This window comes from Mya arenaria, chromosome 10, assembly GCF_026914265.1.
Source record: "Mya arenaria isolate MELC-2E11 chromosome 10, ASM2691426v1".
NCBI lineage: Eukaryota > Metazoa > Mollusca > Bivalvia > Myida > Myidae > Mya > Mya arenaria.
The window spans coordinates 73,616,713-73,635,731 of record NC_069131.1 but is presented as its reverse complement, the minus strand read 5'-3'; the positions used below and the strand labels follow the sequence as shown (position 1 = coordinate 73,635,731).

The 19,019-nt window shown below is 37.2% G+C and overlaps 1 protein-coding gene across 1 annotated transcript; it reads right to left on the bottom strand.

The window, feature by feature from the left end:
- Positions 1–322: 322 nt before the first annotated feature.
- LOC128205022 (uncharacterized) lies at positions 323–14,882 on the bottom strand. Its single transcript, XM_052906416.1, has 9 exons — positions 14,765–14,882; positions 13,564–14,433; positions 12,104–12,262; positions 10,882–11,080; positions 5,008–5,469; positions 2,938–3,258; positions 2,437–2,748; positions 1,001–1,227; positions 323–676 (listed from the first exon to the last, which is right to left on the bottom strand). Exons 2-9 carry the CDS (start codon positions 14,314–14,316, stop codon positions 323–325), a joined length of 2,787 nt encoding a protein of 928 aa, XP_052762376.1. The 5' UTR covers positions 14,317–14,433; positions 14,765–14,882.
- Positions 14,883–19,019: the final 4,137 nt, after the last annotated feature.

The following is a 19,019-nucleotide window of genomic DNA, read 5'->3' as shown; positions in this document are numbered from 1 at the left end:
CGGAATATGGCTTTGTAAGACGTAACGGAATATAACTGTGTAAGACGTACCGGGATATGACTTTGTAAGACGTAACGGAATATGACTGTGTAAGACGTAACGGAATATGACTGTGTACGACGTAACGGAATATGACTGAGTAAGACGTAACGGCATATGACTATGTAAGACGATACGGAATATGACTATTTAAGATGAAACGAAATATGACTGTGTAAGACGAAACTTTATGTACAAACATTAATTGGTAAAACTATTTATTTCGCTGGATCGTTAATTTTAAAGATGCACTATCTAGATTTCTATCCAACGCGAACTTAAGTTAATTTGAGTTCAGCTGCAAACTCTTCAACACAATGTGATTCTCGCTAATAATGTCTTCACCGCAGACGGTGTTGGAAATGCTAGACTGCTGTGTTTCTATCTTGACTTCCTTGATCTCCCAAACCCGTCGTAAACATTCAATCGCCGAATCTAATTCCTCAACTGTTGAACCCAGAACAGGACATTCAGAGAAACTGATATCTGATACACGGAGCCCGTCGGGCAGTTCGACCATTCCGCCTGCAGTGTTGTCTGAGGCTTGAATAGGCTCTGTACATGTCAGTAAGGCTACAAGCTGCTGGGCTTTAACTATTTTCACCTCTTCAAATTCAACCTTTTTCACACCGGTCATCTTGATAAAATCAAATACATTTATGTCAAAATATATTAAGCGAAACTTGAATGATTCAAACTTCTCCGTATCAGTTCGACTAACAGTCAATGAACTGAATATTTCCGGAGATAGGTTTTCGAACCATATTCTTCTACAAGGACAACTGCTTTCAGATATGAACTGTAAAACATTGTTGCAAACTTCTGTTTGTGCACCAAACAATCGAACCTCCTCTAGACGTGGAAGGCCTAATGTCCCTATTTGTAATATGTGACTTGTTCTGAGAGTTTGTAACTGAACACATTCCGATAAATCTACGCTATGAATATTCTTTGTGTGTACTAAGCTTAGGTCCGTTAGTTTGCTTGAGAACTTGGACCCGCCATCAAAGGACAGCTTCATGGGGAGGATTTCTAGTATCAGTTCAGGCTTCACGTAAACCCAGAACTTCTCTAGACAAGACGGGTTGATGGTTACTCGGGACAGTCGGATGTTCTGTATAGTTATCTTTGAGAGATGTGTGAGACCGCTGAGTTCCAGGTGTGTATTTTTGCGGAAGGTTACATCGTCTATGAATATTTTATGCACATTTTGTGGAAACTGAACTGTTATATTCGTCATTAATGTTACCAATGATATATCAGTCAAACACGTTAATTCACTGAGATCAAGGTGAGTATCTGCTGGGAGTGCCAATGTGTCAAGCCGCAGTTTCTGAAGTGCATCACAACGTTGCATGCTACGTACAACGCATATACCTGTTACAGAATCGGATGAGGTATTTTTCATAACTAATTGCTGTAATTGCGGACAATTTGCCAAATCAAGGGGAACATCCATGGTCACGTGCACTAAGCTGAGTTTTTTAAGATTGGAAGAGAATTGCGACCCGCTAACAAAGGACAGCTTCATGGGCGTTATTTCTTGTATCATTTCAGGCTTTACGTAAACCCAGAACTCCTCTAAACAAGACGGATTGATGGTTACTTGGGACAGTCGGATGTTCTGTATAGTTATCTTTGAGAGATGTGTGAGACCGCTGAGTTCCAGGTGTGTATTTTTGCGGAAGGTTACATCGTCTATGAATATTTTATGCACATTTTGTGGAAACTGAACTGTTATATTCGTCATTAATGTTACCAATGATATATCAGTCAAACACGTTAATTCACTGAGATCAAGGTGAGTATCTGCAGGGAGTGCCAATGTGTCAAGCCGCAGTTTCTGAAGTGCATCACAACGTTGCATGCTACGTACAACGCATATACCTGTTACAGAATCGGATGAGGTATTCTCTATAACTAATTGCTGTAATTGCGGACAATTTGCCAAATTAAGGGGAACATCCATGGTCACGTGCACTAAGCTGAGTTTTTTAAGATTGGAAGAGAATTGCGACCCGCCAACAAAGGACAACTTCACGGGCGATATTTCTTGTATTAGTTCAGTCTTCACGGCAACCCAGAACTCTTCTAGACAAGACGGATTGATGGTTACTCGGGACAGACGGGTATTCTGTATAGTTAGCTTTGAGAGACGTGTGAGACCGCTGAGATCCAGGTGTGTATTTTTGCGGAAGGTTACACCGTCTATGAATATTTTATGCACATTTTGTGGAAACTGAACGGTTATATTCGTCATTAATGTTACCAATGATATATCAGTCAAACACGTTAATTCACTCAGATCCAGGTGCGTATCTTCAGGGAATGTCAATGTGTCAAGCCGCAGTTCCTGAAGTGCATCACAACGTTGCATGCTACGTACAACGCACATACCTGTTACAGAATCGGATGAGGTATTTTCCATAACTAATTGCTGACAATTTGCCAAATCAAGTCGAACATCCATGGTCACGTGCACTAAGCTGAGTTTCTTAAGATTGGAAGAGAATTGCGATCCGCCAACAAAGGACAACTTCACGGGCGGTATTTCTTGTATTAGTTCAGTCTTCACGGCAACCCAGAACTCCTCTAAACAAGACGGATTGATGGTTACTTGGGACAGTCGGATGTTCTGTATAGTTATCTTTGAGAGATGTGTGAGACCGCTGAGTTCCAGGTGTGTATTTTTGCGGAAGGTTACATCGTCTATGAATATTTTATGCACATTTTGTGGAAACTGAACTGTTATATTCGTCATTAATGTTACCAATGATATATCAGTCAAACACGTTAATTCACTGAGATCAAGGTGAGTATCTGCAGGGAGTGCCAATGTGTCAAGCCGCAGTTTCTGAAGTGCATCACAACGTTGCATGCTACGTACAACGCATATACCTGTTACAGAATCGGATGAGGTATTCTCTATAACTAATTGCTGTAATTGCGGACAATTTGCCAAATCAAGGGGAACATCCATGGTCACGTGCACTAAGCTGAGTTTTTTAAGATTGGAAGAGAATTGCGACCCGCTAACAAAGGACAGCTTCATGGGCGTTATTTCTTGTATCATTTCAGGCTTTACGTAAACCCAGAACTCCTCTAAACAAGACGGATTGATGGTTACTTGGGACAGTCGGATGTTCTGTATAGTTATCTTTGAGAGATGTGTGAGACCGCTGAGTTCCAGGTGTGTATTTTTGCGGAAGGTTACATCGTCTATGAATATTTTATGCACATTTTGTGGAAACTGAACTGTTATATTCGTCATTAATGTTACCAATGATATATCAGTCAAACACGTTAATTCACTGAGATCAAGGTGAGTATCTGCAGGGAGTGCCAATGTGTCAAGCCGCAGTTTCTGAAGTGCATCACAACGTTGCATGCTACGTACAACGCATATACCTGTTACAGAATCGGATGAGGTATTTTTCATAACTAATTGCTGTAATTGCGGACAATTTGCCAAATCAAGGGGAACATCCATGGTCACGTGCACTAAGCTGAGTTTTTTAAGATTGGAAGAGAATTGCGACCCGCTAACAAAGGACAGCTTCATGGGCGTTATTTCTTGTATCATTTCAGGCTTTACGTAAACCCAGAACTCCTCTAGACAAGACGGGTTGATGGTTACGTGGGACAAACGGGTGTCCTGTATAGTTATTGATGAGAGATGTGTACATTTCGAAAGTTCGATATGGTCATCGCGGAACGTTACTCGTCTTACCCATAAATGCGCCAATGAATTTGAGAACAAGTTCGGTTCTATTGCTGTTGTATATGAATAGTCGGTAATGGCAAGTGTTTCCAACTCAATACCGCTTTCTTGTAAAAGTGCATGATCAGATCCAATGCCTGAATATGGGTCAAGCAGAGCGTGTTTCAACGTAATTCGTGGCTTTTTAATTCCATTGTCGAAACATTCTTTGTGGGTCATTGTAATTGTAGATTGATAAGCAATTAGTTCGGGTTTGTAAAATATGCCATTTTTAAGAAACACCCGTTTCTTTTCATTAAACATATCTAAACACTTGCATCCATTTTCGTAATTCATGACACATAAAAAAGACAACATATCGGGTGACATAACAGAATGAAAACTGTTAATGAACTCTCTCCAAACATCACTGTCAAAATCTTGCGAAGATAGAAACACACAGGCTAGCATCTCTTTATATGTCTGATGTAAAACTGTGTACACATTTCTCTCTCCTAATTCATCTTTCAATCTTGTTTTCGAAAGAAGTCCTGTCTTGAGAAGTACCGTCTTTTCATTTTTCCAATGTTTCCTTATTTGGTGTTCTTCTATTAAAGAGCTCTTACCGTCTAATAGTGAATAGGCAGCCAACTTGCCAATATCGTGAAGTACTTTTGCTAATTCATAGCACATGTTATTTCCTTCACCAAAACAATCGGGAAGAGTATGTGTTTGATCACTGTTCTTGCAATACTCGAGTGATTTCTCGGATCTAAGTAGCATCACTTCTATCATATTTGCGTATACATGCGATCTTGTCTTACCAAGGTTCGTCAAATCCTTCTTATCAGATACTAACTTTGCATCGTTTTCCTGGTATGTCGTATTTTTACCGCGTTTAACGCGATAGATACGTAACAACTGCAGTATTAACATTGGATTTTGGAGGTGAGCTTCTAAACTTTGAGCTGTAATGACGTTAAAGAAATCATCTGTCTGATATTCGTTTTCGGAATGCTTGTTCAAACATTCGTTCGCACAATTTACAAGTTTTGTGGACAAATCTTGTTTCATATCCTCAATTTTCAAATGTGTATATTTCGTTGGCATTACCATATTTGCAAGTTTCCAGGGACGTGATGTAATGAGAACAGTATACTTTCTATCCAAAGCTAGGCGGTTTATCGAAATAATATTACATTCATCTAAGCCGTCTAATATGAACAAACCGTTTTCGTTAGATAACATATCATCAAAGACTTTATTACCCTTCGTTAACTTTGTATGAACAGATACCGTATGCGAGAAAATGATATCTTCCAATGTATCGCGTTGGTTTTTATGGCAATTGATGTAAAACAAATATGAGAACTCTTTCAAATACTCAATATCGCTAAGAACGGTTTGGGTGCCACTAACATTCGATTTTAGATCGGCCGATTCCTCTTGTACCTTACACCACGATAAAACTAAAAACTTACAAAATGATGTCTTTCCAACACCAGCGTCTGCGGTGAGAAATATGATACCTTTCGAACTGAACAACTGTTTCAAATTCTCGAGAGGTTCTGTGGTGTGGTCGTTTGGTGTCTTGTCGCTATGAATTGACTGAAGATCAACCCTACTAATGTTTGGCGGAATATAGATGTCCTCAAGTCCCGAATCTGCCAAATCTAAGCCATGACCAAGCGTTTGAAAGCGTCTGTCTTCCCGGTAAAACTTGATGAGATCTGTAAAAGAAAATGACCAGGCGTAAGCTTACAGCTGTTTCCCATGGATACATGATAACAACCACCTTCGGATCTGTAAATAAAGGGCAAAGCGTTAGTGTACAGTTGTTTTCCCGGTGATACATGATAAGAGTCTCCTTTAGATCTATTTAATAATGAACAAAGCGTAAGCGTGCAGTTGTTTTTCCGATGATACACGGTAGGAGCCTCCTTTAGATCTGTAAAAAAAGAACAAAGCGTTAGTATACAGTTGTTTCCGATGCTACATAATAAGAGCCTTCTTTAGATCTGTAACATAAAGGACCAAGCGTTTACGTGCAGCTTTTTTCCCGTTGACACCATAGAAGAGCCTTCTTTAGACCTGTAAAATAAAGGACCTAGCTTTAGCCAGCAGTTGTTTTCCCGGTGATACATGACAAGAGCCTCCTTCAGATATGTTAAGTAAAGGACCAAGCGTTAGTGTACACAGTTGTTTCCCGATGAAACAATAAGAGCATCCTTCACATCTGTAAAATCACGAACCAAGCGTAAGTGTACACAGTTGTTTCCCGATGAAACAATAAGAGCATCCTTCACATCTGTAAAATCACGAACCAAGCGTTAGTGTACACAGTTGTTTCCCGATGAAACAATAAGAGCATCCTTCACATCTGTAAAATCACGAACCAAGCGTTAGTGTACACAGTTGTTTCCCGATGAAACAATATGAGCCTCCTTGACATCTGTAAAATAACGAACCAAGCGTTAGTTTACATTTGTTTCCGATGCTACACGATAAGAGCCTTCTTCACATCTGTAAAATGACGAACCAAGCGTTAGTGTACAGTTGTTTCCGATGCTACACGATAAGAGCCTTCTTCACATCTGTTAAATAACGAACAATGCGTTAGTGTACAGTTGTTTCCGATGCTACACGATAAGAGCCTTCTTCAGATCTGTAAAATAATGAACCAAGCCTTAGTGTACAGTTGTTTCTTCATGACACACAATTAGAGCTTCCTTCTGATATGTAAAATAATGAACCAAGCAGTCGGTTTCCCGGTGATACACGATAAGAGCCTCCTTCAGATCATAATCATGGAAACCAGAGGACGGTGTAGGTATTCCAGCTTAACAGATCATTATTTGCCAATGATAACTAATGTCGTGTAAGATCCCTGCCCACAACACAAATTTTTAAGTACACATGAATGTATTGTAAAATAAAAAAAAGTTTTATATATACACTTCAATTAAAGAAAGACCATTGGTGCAAAACATCAAAAGGGCACCAAAAGTTTGCATGTAAAGTTCGTTGGAAATGAATGACATACGTATTATAAAAATAGTTTGTTTTTTTAAATATTCTGTTATCGGTTTTATTTAAACACCATGTGACGCCATTCATCCAGTCTTTGTGTTCAAATAGGGTTGGAAAGATAAGCCAAGGAACTGATTGCGATGTATATTGCGATATATGTATCATGATATATAGCAATACGGTTATTTTAATGACTCTTTCCGTGGTAAAATACAAATACCACGTGACTGCTCTCGTCCAGTCTTTGTGTTCAATTAAGGAGGGAATGATACACCGAGAAGCCGATCGTGAAGAACACTGCGATATATGTATCCGTAACGTGCTATATTGCGATACGGTTTCTTTTAATATCATTTATAAATATGTTGCGGTGTCAATCACAAACACCACTTAACTACTGTCGTCCAGTCAATGTGTATATTGTGATACGTATGCTTTATTTGACGCAGTACTTAAGTCATTGCAGATATGCAGATGATATTGATCCATAAATCATGAATAAAGACTTCTTTTACTATTTTCTTGTAATCATATTTATGATTTTTTATTACAGTTGAATGATTTTTGAGAGAATGATGTATGCATTTGTTGCAAACGTTGAAACAATACAAAACTATTCAATGCTACATGCAACTAATATTTACAATAAAAAAGGATCGTATTTTTAATGGGTTGATACTGAAGTTCTATTTGTCGGTCATTTAGTCCATTGGCCATACTTACTCGCAAATAAGATGTAACGTAATTCATGCTACTGTTTTGATTACCAAAACGATAAATACATATAGTTGATAACTGTTAATCGACTCACCAGTCAATTAATATTTGTACGTTTTCAGCTATTAATTAAACCGTTTCAATCTTGTTTTCAGTAATAATTATTTTCCATAATTGCGTTATTTAAAAGTTTATCGCTCAATATAAATGTGTGTTATACATGTGCATGTATTTATCTTAAATATAAGTGTCACTTTAATCAAAATACTCCCCTTTCAACAAATACGTCAAACGATCTAACAATGTTAAAAGTAAGTAGGTCAAATATTAAAAGTATGTAACTATATTTTTTTTCAATTAATTTTTAAAGTACATCTTAAGCGTTCTTTATTGAAAACATTTTATTGGCTTCAATCACAAAAAAAAGAATATTACTTGCTTAGAAGGCCTGACAAATTGTTCCCTGCGAGCGCTTTTGACCTTACTTGCGAATATCGGGAATATCATCTCGTAGCGAAGCCAGCGAACCATGCAAAAGTTATTTTGAAGTGTATTTACTACTTTACTACTTATGTTGTATTCAACACATTCCATCTTATTAAATGAAAAGGTGTTGATAGCTTGTGCCCATGCGGTACGATATGGAATGCCGTTGAGGCCATCGCCTGTAAATATGTGGATTTCAAACTTCTACTGGTTCATTGGTTAAATCAGTCACTAGCAAGCACTCATTATTATGTCGTTTTCTTAGAACAAATCCTTGTGGATCATTCTGGACGATAATGTTCTAAGAATACAACGTATATTTTCGGTATTAGAAGTAGTAGTAGTAGAAGTAATAGTAGTCGTGTAGTAGTAGTAGTAGTAGTAGTAGTAGTAGTAGTAGTAGTAGTAGTAGTAGTAGTAGTAGTAGTAGTAGTAGTAGTAGTAGTAGTAGTAGTAGTAGTAGCAGCAGCAGCAGCAGTAGTAGTAGTGGTGGTGGTGATGGTGGTTGTAGTGGTGGTGGTGGTGGTGGTGGTGGTGGTAGTTGTAGTAGTAGTAGTAGTAGTAGTTGTAGTAGTTGTAGTAGTAGTAGTAGTGATAAAAAGGGACAAGTGCTCTTGTGTCAGGTTATTTTGACGTAACGTCATTTTACTTCAGTCTTTGTCATTCGCTCTAACGCTGCCCTATTGTTAGTTTTTCCAAACGACTGAAGAGTTAACAAGGCGTTTGTTAAACGCCTTAATGATTTACATTAAGTTGGTCGTTATAATGATTGTACATTTCCGATAGTGGCAGATTGCAAATACATCTGAAACGCACCTCTGCGTCCGACATTTTGTCACAGGGAGGGAAAATTATTACATGCGCATGCGCACCGGAAGACGATAATACGGTAATGAGAACACGAACACAAAAGTACGATAATGAAAATGCAACAGTACGATGATGGAACGCGACAGTAGGATCATTATAAGACGACAGTTCGATAATAAAAACGTGACAGAACGATGATGAAAACGCAATATTAGGTGATGAAAACATGACAGTAGGATGATGAAAACACGACAGAAAGATGATGAAAACGCGACAGCAGGATGATGAAAACACGACAGTAGGATGATGAGAACACGACTGTACGATGATGAAAACGCGATAGAACGATGATGATAACACGACAGTAGGATATTGAAAACGCTATAGAACGATGATGAAAACGCGACTGTACGATGATGAAAACGCGACTGTACGATGATGAAAACGCGACAGTATGATGATGAAAACACGTCAGTAGGATAATGATAAAACGATAGAATTATGATGAAAACGCGACAGTATGATGATGAAAACACGACAGAACGATGATGAAAATGCGATAGTAGGATGATGAAAACACGACAGTAGGATGATGAAACGCGTCAGTAGGATGATGAAAACACGACAGTAGGACAATGAAAACGCAACAGTAATATGATGAAAACATGACAGAACAATGATGAAAACAAGAGAGTAGGATGATGAAAACACGACAGTACGATGATGAGAACACGACTGTACGATGATGAAAACGCGATAGAACGATGATGAGAACACGACAGTAGGATGATGAAAACGCGATAGAACGATGATGAAAACGCGACTGTACGATGATGAAAACGGGACTATACGATGATGAAAACGCGACAGTATGATGATGAAAACACGTCAGTAGGATAATGAAAAAACGACAGAACGATGATGGAAACACGTCAGTAGGATAATGAAAAACCGACAGAATTATGATGAAAACGCGACAGTATGATGATGAAAACACGACAGAACGATGATGAAAATGCGATAGAAGGATGATGAAAACACGACAGAAAGATGATGAAAACACGACAGTAGTATGATGAAACGCGTCAGTAGGATGTTAAAAAAAACGACAGTAGGACAATGAAAACGCAACAGTAATATGATGAAAACAAGAGAGTAGGATGATGAAAACACGACAGTACGATGATGAAAACCCTATAGAACGATGATGAGAACACGACAGTAACGCGATAGAACGATGATGAAAACGCGACTGTACGATGATGAAAACGCGACTGTACGTTGATGAAAACGCGACAGTACGATGATGAAAACGCGACAGTATGATGATGAAAACACGTCAGTAGGATAATGAAAAAACGACAGAACGATGATGAAAACGCGATAGTAGGATGATGAAAACACGACAGACCGATGATGAAAAAGCGACAGTAGGATGATGAAACGCGTCAGTAGGATGATGAAAAAACGACAGTAGGACGATGAAAACGCGACAGTAGGATGATGAAAACACGAATATAGGATGATGAAAACACGACAGTAGGATGATGAAAACTCGACAGAACGAAGATGAAAACACCACAGTATGATGATGAAAACACGACAGTAGGATGCTAAAAACTCGGCAGTACGATAAGGATAACGCGATAGTACAATGAGGAAAACGTGACAGTAGGATGATGAAAATGCTACAGTTGGATGATGAAAAGGCGACGGTTTGATAAGGAAAACACGATAATAGAATAAAGAAAACGCGACAGTAAGATACTACGATAAGATAACGAAAACGTGAAATGACGATACTACAATAGTGAAAACGCGACAATACGATGATGAAAACACGATAGTATATCGCATTATTTTCATCGCGTTTGCATTATCGTACCGTCGCGTTTAAATCATCGAACTGTCGCATTTTCGTTATTGTAGTTTCTTGATTTCGCGTTTTCTTTATCGTACTATGGAGTATCGCGTTTCAAATCGACACATTCACATAGCCTTAACGGCATTCCGTAGTATGAACGCAAAAAGGCACGCAAGCAAATTCAGTTAAAATTTCTTGCAGAAAACATTAATTTTATAAAAAAAAAAACACTGACCTGATTTAGATAACGGCTGATCATATTCATTCAATGATGTTATGTTTTGAATGGCATTATTTTCAGCATGATGTATAGCACGGACGCCTTCATCTGTTTTGCTCTGAAGCACGTCACCAAGGTCTGTTGCTTCCCTCTTTAGCCATTCAAGTTCTGTTTTGATGTCTAAAAGTGGAATCACATAGTCGTCACTCTCCAGCTGTAAAGATAATTAATATGTCTATATTTATTCCATTCGGAACTCCTCGGCCATTTTCCTCGAAAACAACCTCGGATGTATATGGACGGTAAACATTCTCGGAAATCGGATTTAGCAGTTACCTAGTTAAAGCCTTTATAAGTGATCCACACCAGACACCCCCACACCCAACCTCCAATCCGTGTATAATTCACAACCTTTGTGTATTGATCTTAAACTTAATTGCTTTGTGCTGCCTATCAGATTTCCGATCTGAGTGTCCAGTTGTGCAGTTTAATTATAGTAATAGACAATACACCTTATCTTTTAGTGTTGTTGTTTTTCTTCAAATAATAACCATTTATTATTACAATGCCTTAGAATAAGAATAAGAGTAATGTTATATATAACAACCCTTTAATATGATTTACCATAATGCTTCACAATTTGGATATAACAACGGTGGCATGCATTTAAAATGGATCTAAATGGATATAATATGTTACTAATTAAAAATAATACCTCTTATTTGTGAAGTATGTATTTCCAATCGGTTTAATTAATGAAAACATTAGCTATGAATATTGTTTATTTGTATAAGTGAGACAATGCGATAATCTTTTCTCAAAGTGTCAACCTTAAATGGCCCTGAGCCATTAATCGAATACACAGGAAATTGGCCCCTACTCACACATAGTGCAATTAACAAAAGATGCACATAAGGGGATTATCTTGCCAAATATTCCATAAACTAGGCCTTTAAAACTTGGGAATCCTTAATATAAACTTAGATCAACAATTACAAGCTAAAACACTACATTAAATTAATGATACAATTCCAAATTTTACGAGCTACTTCTAATGGTGTGCCCGGCATACATCTGAGGTTGGTTTCGATAAAAAAGGCCGAGGAGCTCCGAATGTATTAATTACTAACCACATGTGTACGCCGATATTCACAAAAAAAGAAGAACACAAAGTGCACGTACACTTCGAACATTAAAGCGATCCTTTATATCTAGAATGTACTCCACAAAGTCTTACCTTATCAAGCTGGTCTATGGCATTTTGCGCGCGGGGATTTGCTTTGTGAAATGTTGGGTCAGATAATAAGGCCTTCAGGTCGGTAAACCAGACTTTCAATTTATCGTCAGTAACCTCCAGTTTCGGAGCATGGCGGATATGCCTTCCAACATCACGGACCTGCATAAGGGAATCATTATATTGTGAATATTGATGTAAGCTAAAGGTAAAGCGCCCGTCGTTAACTATTTATGGGCGAAAGCCAAAGGTATAAGGTATGTTAACCGTTAATGAACGCAGCTAATGATAATACGTTGACCATAATTGAACGTGGTTAAAGCTATAGGGCCACCTAACTGTTGCCAGATGTAAGATAATGGTATAAGAAAATAACCTTAAATGGACTCAAGCTTTAACGTCCGCCAACAATTTATTGGCGTAAGTTCAAGAAATAATGTCTTTCGTTATTTTTTTACGAACGCTAGCTTAAGGAACTTGAACCGGTTATGGTCGTGCGCTAATGATAAAACGTCTGTTTATCGTATATTCGTGAAATAAAGGTATAGCGTACATCGTTAACTGTTAATACATACACCTTAAAGGGACTGTACACCAGATTGGCACCAAAAAAAGTTTTTTTCTATAACTAATCTCAGGACAATTATTTAATAGAATGTGTTACGCTTTGTCATCATAATTGTCTACAAAAGTACCAAATGTAAAAAATAAAATGTGTCGGAGACCGGGTTCGAACCCGTGTCGCCAAAATTCAGTCCAATGACGTCTCCACTGAGTTAGACGGCGTACTATACTCGGGTGACATAATTAAGCTATAAACCTAACACAGTAATATCACGTGATAACATCGACTAGCCAATCACGCATAAGGAATGAATTCTACTAGGTTGAAATACCCAGTAATCTTTTTTAATGGGAAAACACGAAATAACTGCTAAACTTAAATAAATTGTAAACTCTATGGTACTTCAGTTAGTAAGTTTCAATGCACTGTACACATTAATACCAAGTTTACATGTGTACATTGGCGTGAGATTCGATACGTAATGCAAAATGGGCGTGCTAAAAAATTATAAAGTGCGTAATTTGACCGAAAGCAACAGTTATAAATTGCGGAAATTGACCGAAAGCAAAAGTTTTAAATTAGTAAATAAATCGAAGGCTAAAGGAATTAAGTGAATAAATTGACATAAAGCAAAAGAGATGAAGTGATTGAACTAACCGAAAGCTACGGGTATTAAGTAATGGACGTATGGTTAAGGTAGGAAGTTCGTAAATGGAACTATTTGACATATCTCAATGTTTTCTGTAACGTATTATATACTAATTCATAATTAAGGTCCAAATTTGACGAATGTTTTGCATCACTTTGATTTATCAATACAGTACAGTGGCAAGAATATGTAGAGAATGAATTGCGCTATAACTTTGATGTAAGGAATAAGGCATTTCATTGAACGTACCTTGGTGCATAGATTGTGTTGATGGGTTGGTTGAAGGGATAGGTCAGCAGTAAAATACTTTTCAAATTCTTTACAGTTGATGTAGACACTAATTATCCCGTTTAAGTCAGTATCGTCCTCATTGTCCACATCTGCGTAGCCATCTGGGGGCATAAAGCACTTGGCAATATCCCACGCGTTTACACACCATTTCCTTGCATCAGTATTCTTCCATGATGGTTTCCCAAATCTGTGTTTCTGTTCTATGACATCACGGAGCGTATCACAAATGTTGTTTGGGCATGGCCTTGTTGGAATTAATATCTTCGTATTTTGGTCCATGTGAAATTTGCACCTTCCCGAATCGCAGACTTTATTTCTTGGATTACACTGCACAATTTCTACTGTCCTGCAGCTATTGCAAATTAAACCTATATCCATCCTTTTATGGATTTTGTCGGGAACAGTGTTACGATAATCATTACATTTTATTATAAGGCACGGACGAAACATACGACTCTTGTGAAAACGGCATTGTCCTGCATTGCAAATGTTGTTATTAGGGTCGCACGGTATTACTTCAACAATGGAGCAGTTCTCACAGAGGTCAGGAACAAGATGTTTTATTGCTATTTTTAACGTTTCGGTGCGAATTTCATCACAAACATTACAAGCAAACGAAGCAAGTCCTTGCTTTGTAATGTTCACAGCCACCGACCCCTTAAGCCAGTTTTGGCTTCCGGGTGTTGTCAATATTTTCTTGTAATCCTCCATTTTACCAGCTATCGTGATAATATCCCATTCGAGTTCTTTAGCTTCTTTATTAGTTTATGGTCGGCATTCGTCTTTCGATAATCATTTAGTGTTTATAAGTATATGGCATCGACTTGTCTGCAACATAAGTAAATAAAAGCATCGAAAATGGCATTGAAGTGTTTCAAAACAACAAAAATCAAATCTATATGACAACTGTTAAAGTCTGAGTATATGAAAGAAATTAATTCGTATTTTGTGCGTTCAGGAAGAAAACAAGGCTTGGGCGAGATTTGAAATTTCATGAAGCGCGTTACGACAATATTACCATAGTTGAAGGTTCCCTAAAAGTATTACATAAGCCTTGTTTAATTGAGGTAACTAATAAGAATAACATTTCTGCAAACAGCCTAATTGTCTTATCTAAGAGATTCGACTTTCATTGAAAAAACACACAAAAAATACTTACTTATTCCTGCAGCTTTCCGCTTGACATGATAAAGTATTCCAATATACTACACTTTTAATCGTCGTTTGCTTAGCGTATCAATCAGTTAGGTAAGCGACGAATACACCGGGGATGTTGAATATATAGGCGGCAGTTCGCATGGCTCGTTGAGCAACCATCTCTTTTTGTAAGACGATTCACAGGATGTTTACATCATCTCATGAAACTCGATAGTTATCCTTGTCTGATTTTTAGAAAACAATATCATTGTTTTCTTTCTAGGAACGATGATACTGCAAACATTTGCCCTTGGCCCAGATGATGATCACGTTCTGTTATAATGCACGTTCCAATGTCAAACTTTTCCATCCACACATTCATAGCTATGTAACAAAATATGTATTCAACAATAATACAACAGATCACATAAGGTAAAAAGTTGTCCACTAACAACTTCATGGACAGTAGAGGACGTTAAACTTGTTATGTTTAATATTTACATAGTGTACTAAACAGTCCTTGAACTTAGAATATGTGTGCAGAAATGAGATAGATTTATTTAGTTTTCAAGTTTTATTTCAATTTTTATCGTCAAAAAAACACACTTAAAACGAACAAATTGGCTAAGCTACAAGTTATGATAGTATTACGCCAATTCCGAAAACATTCAAGACTAATATGGAAATGTTTAATGGGTATGATTTTGAAATGCAGATCTAACTTTTTAGTGTGGAATGGAAAATTAGGAAAACATATTAGTAACCACTTAATTAAAATTTTACACACACGGTTACACACATACTCGTTTGCGTTAAATGGGCGATAATCAAAATAAAGCCTTTATAATTACAGTTTCACTAAACCCTCGTGTGAGAGAAGAATTGTATCATCATTTACAACGTTCAATTCTTTCAGCATAGCTCTCTGCACTTCGCCTGTATTCTGTTTTAAACAACTTATTGAATTGTTGTTTAATTACTAATTATTTACACACTAAGATGCAATATTAAGTGAAGTACGTAATTTAAACACTGATACCAAGACATTTAAAGATCAAATAGGTTAAACGTGTTGAGCCGGTAAGCAGCAGCAGTTTCTGATGTTTGGTATCGTATTGCACAGATATCACGAGATGACATATACACGTCCTATAAACCGGATTTTAGAAAATAAACGACCTTGAACGCTTTGCAAAGTAAATTATATAAAATAGTAATAAATGAAAACAGTAATTTATAAAAATGTTTTTACACAATAAATAAACCAGTTCAGATTGAATTTCACTTAAGTCAGTCATAAAACAGAATTATTTATGTCTTAGTTATATATTTATGAAATATTGAGTTTATCTTAGCTCTAAGCTTTGCTCGTTATATGCAAACGATATGTTTTTATCCTTCTATTGCTCATGTTTGATAATGTATTCTCTACGTTTAATGGTTTCAAAACATGTTAAGAGGTATTAATGTGTCAAAAACTTACATGTTTGCAACACCAATGTTACAAAGTTTTATCACTTAAATAAGATATTTATGCAATTATGAGATTATTGCGTACCTTCAGAATATTCTTCGTTAAAAACTCAACCGCTCCAAGACTTTAATTCTATCACCTTACCAAAGTAGCCCCAGACTCTTTTGTTTCCGTGGAGCACAACATTTCAAAATATATATAATTTTCAACAAATAGTATCATTAGTGTTAAACTTTTCATTGTTTTTAACATTAAATGGCATAACCTATACTGCTCCCGGGGATAACATTGTGTTCAGGGTTGAATGTAGGTCCGAATTTGATGCATAGCGCTTTAAATGAAAAAGGGTCTCAACTCTAACACCATATGTGTTTGCAAATTTAATAATTAAGATCTTATTTCTCATCTGTAAAACCGTAAACTTTCGTTGATGGGCAATTACGTTTTATTGATACATGCGATACAAGTAAATAATATAGAACTGCGATTTGCTGTATCGGAAATGAAAAACATACATGTTTTGGATAGTATTGCTTGTGATACAAAGCAGCAATACTCTACCCAGTGCATCTAAGTTTAGAGACCACACTCTGTGTTAAAAGAAAACATATATATTTAACATTTATATTGGCGATGATTGTCTCAGGATAGTGCTCAACCGAAGTTGAGAAAATTCTAATTTTTTTTGGATAACGCCTCGTTTTCAGTGTGCATATTTCACTTTTGTACAGGATATAAAGTTATTTCGGTTACATTGCGTTCATAAGTCTGGTGGAGTCCGAAATCTTAAAGTATTACCACAGTGCAATCATCTAGACCCCTCACTAACTTCAGTATTTGGATCAGCTTGACAAATATTGATCCCCAACATTCAGTGACATCCCGGGCTATCCCCATGCGCCGCCCAATTACTGCTATATTTGCTTGATCAAAATTGTACCCTAACGTCGGGTAAAACAAACACATTTAACTTCTTTGGGCTGGCCGGCCGGCCAGAAAGAGACGATCTGACCCCAAAAGACCGGATACTGGCTATTATCTAACAACGCCAAATAACTTCGATCTTGGGGTTCGATTGTCAGCTTTCATTTTTAAGCAGGTGTACATTTCTTTTCATTATCTTGCAAAGGTGATCAGCCTGTTGAATGTATCTGATAGAAATAGACGTACTTATTGGCTGCTATAGTTATTCCTTTAGCATGTTTTGTTTAATGGTAAGAATACTAGGTTCCGGTTGTACTTAATGACTTGTGCTTGCTAACTTGCTGTCACCCTTGAATTCTTATGTTGTCACCCAATACGCCAAGGATATCCAGTAGTTGTGCCAAAGGTAGCAGGGAGAAGCAATGGATTATGAAAGGACGCAGCAACAATCAGAGAGCTGTTTACCAATAAAAAGTCATTTTATGACAAAAACATCCTTTCCACATTTAAATTCCATTGTTTTACCGATGCCGATAAAACATGGCTTTGTGTGATAAATAGGAATAGGTATTATGGTCCACCTAACAAAGAGTTGGTAAGAATTCGATAATTCTATTTCTACATAGACAAAAGAATGATAACAAAACAACAGAAATACTAATTCGTTAGTTAGTTTTGGCGGACGGAAATTCAACTCCTCTATGTACAACTACAACAGTTTGATTTACACCATCAGCCGTCGTCGATTTAAGATGTATATGCATATACAAACTTCTTTTACTTGTCGTGAATATTGACTGTGCCTCGAAACTCATACGATTCCCCCCAAAAAAACAAAAATAATAATCTGAACACTAATGTCTACAGTGTGCGCTTAGCGTAACACGCTTGAGTAAATGTCATTATTGGCTGGCTGGCTGGATATGTGGATGGGTGGATGGATGGATGGATGGATGGATGGATGGGTGGGTGGGTGTATGGATGGGTGGGTTTATGGATGGATGGATGGATGGATAGATTGACTGTTCTCCTTTAATCAAAGAGGTTGCTGGTTGCAGGAGAATATTGTATGAGTGTCAAAACTAATGAAGGCGTCAACTAATTAACAAATATTATCCATTTCATTTCATGCAGTTAATATAACTGTCTTGATTTGAATTTTGCAATAAAAATTGTCACGGTTTGGAAGAACGACGAAGGGAGGTGCACAAATACACATGTGATTGTGTGTAAATGAATATACATATTAATCTTAGATATGAACAGAAAGGCACTTCATAAGCAATATTACAGGTGCAAATAGGCGATAAATTCCCTAATTCTGTTGTTGTAATTGGCATGTTTCATTACCGATGTCGTCAGTGCTGACTCGATCCTTGCCGTCCTGGGGGAATAGTATATTGATTGTTGAAACTAAGCTAAATGGCGTGAAGCCTTGAAGAGGTAATTAATTGCAAGATGCCTTTGATATGCAATAACAATCTGGTATTTGCAGATGGAGGTGTGCATGACAATGTATAGCATGGTGGCGAGTTTGTATGAGTGGTTTGGTGCATATATAATTGTAAGTCAAGACATGCTGTAACAACTGCTTCCATACTGAAGTATTGCTTTCATATCAAGCATCAAACACAACCTACGTCAATTAACAGATTGTTAGTGAATATCACTTATTGTTTACAGACTTCACAGCCGTAATTATAATAATAGCATCTCACAATCACCTCCTCAATTATTTTCCCCAGTCTCTCGACACTTTCAGGCCTTTGATTGTCAAAAGAATGGACTCGCTTTTTCATTTTGTCTTTCAATTTGATTTTATAAATTACGTCAATTTTGTCCTTAGATATTCCGTTACACACGTTCCGATTATTTATAA

What these genes read in the sequence shown, in the direction of transcription:
- LOC128205022 (XM_052906416.1), bottom strand. Translation starts at nt 14,316, where the DNA reads ATGGAGGATTACAAGAAAATATTGACAACACCCGGAAGCCAAAACTGG. An exon ending in TCAGCCGTTATCTAAATCAG is followed by an intron (nt 5,470 to 10,881) that starts GTCAGTGTTTTT and finishes TTTCTTTTACAG; the next exon opens with ATCTCATCAAGTTTTACCGG. An exon ending in AACTAACGGACCTAAGCTTA is followed by an intron (nt 677 to 1,000) that starts GTACACACAAAG and finishes GATTTTATCAAG; the next exon opens with ATGACCGGTGTGAAAAAGGT.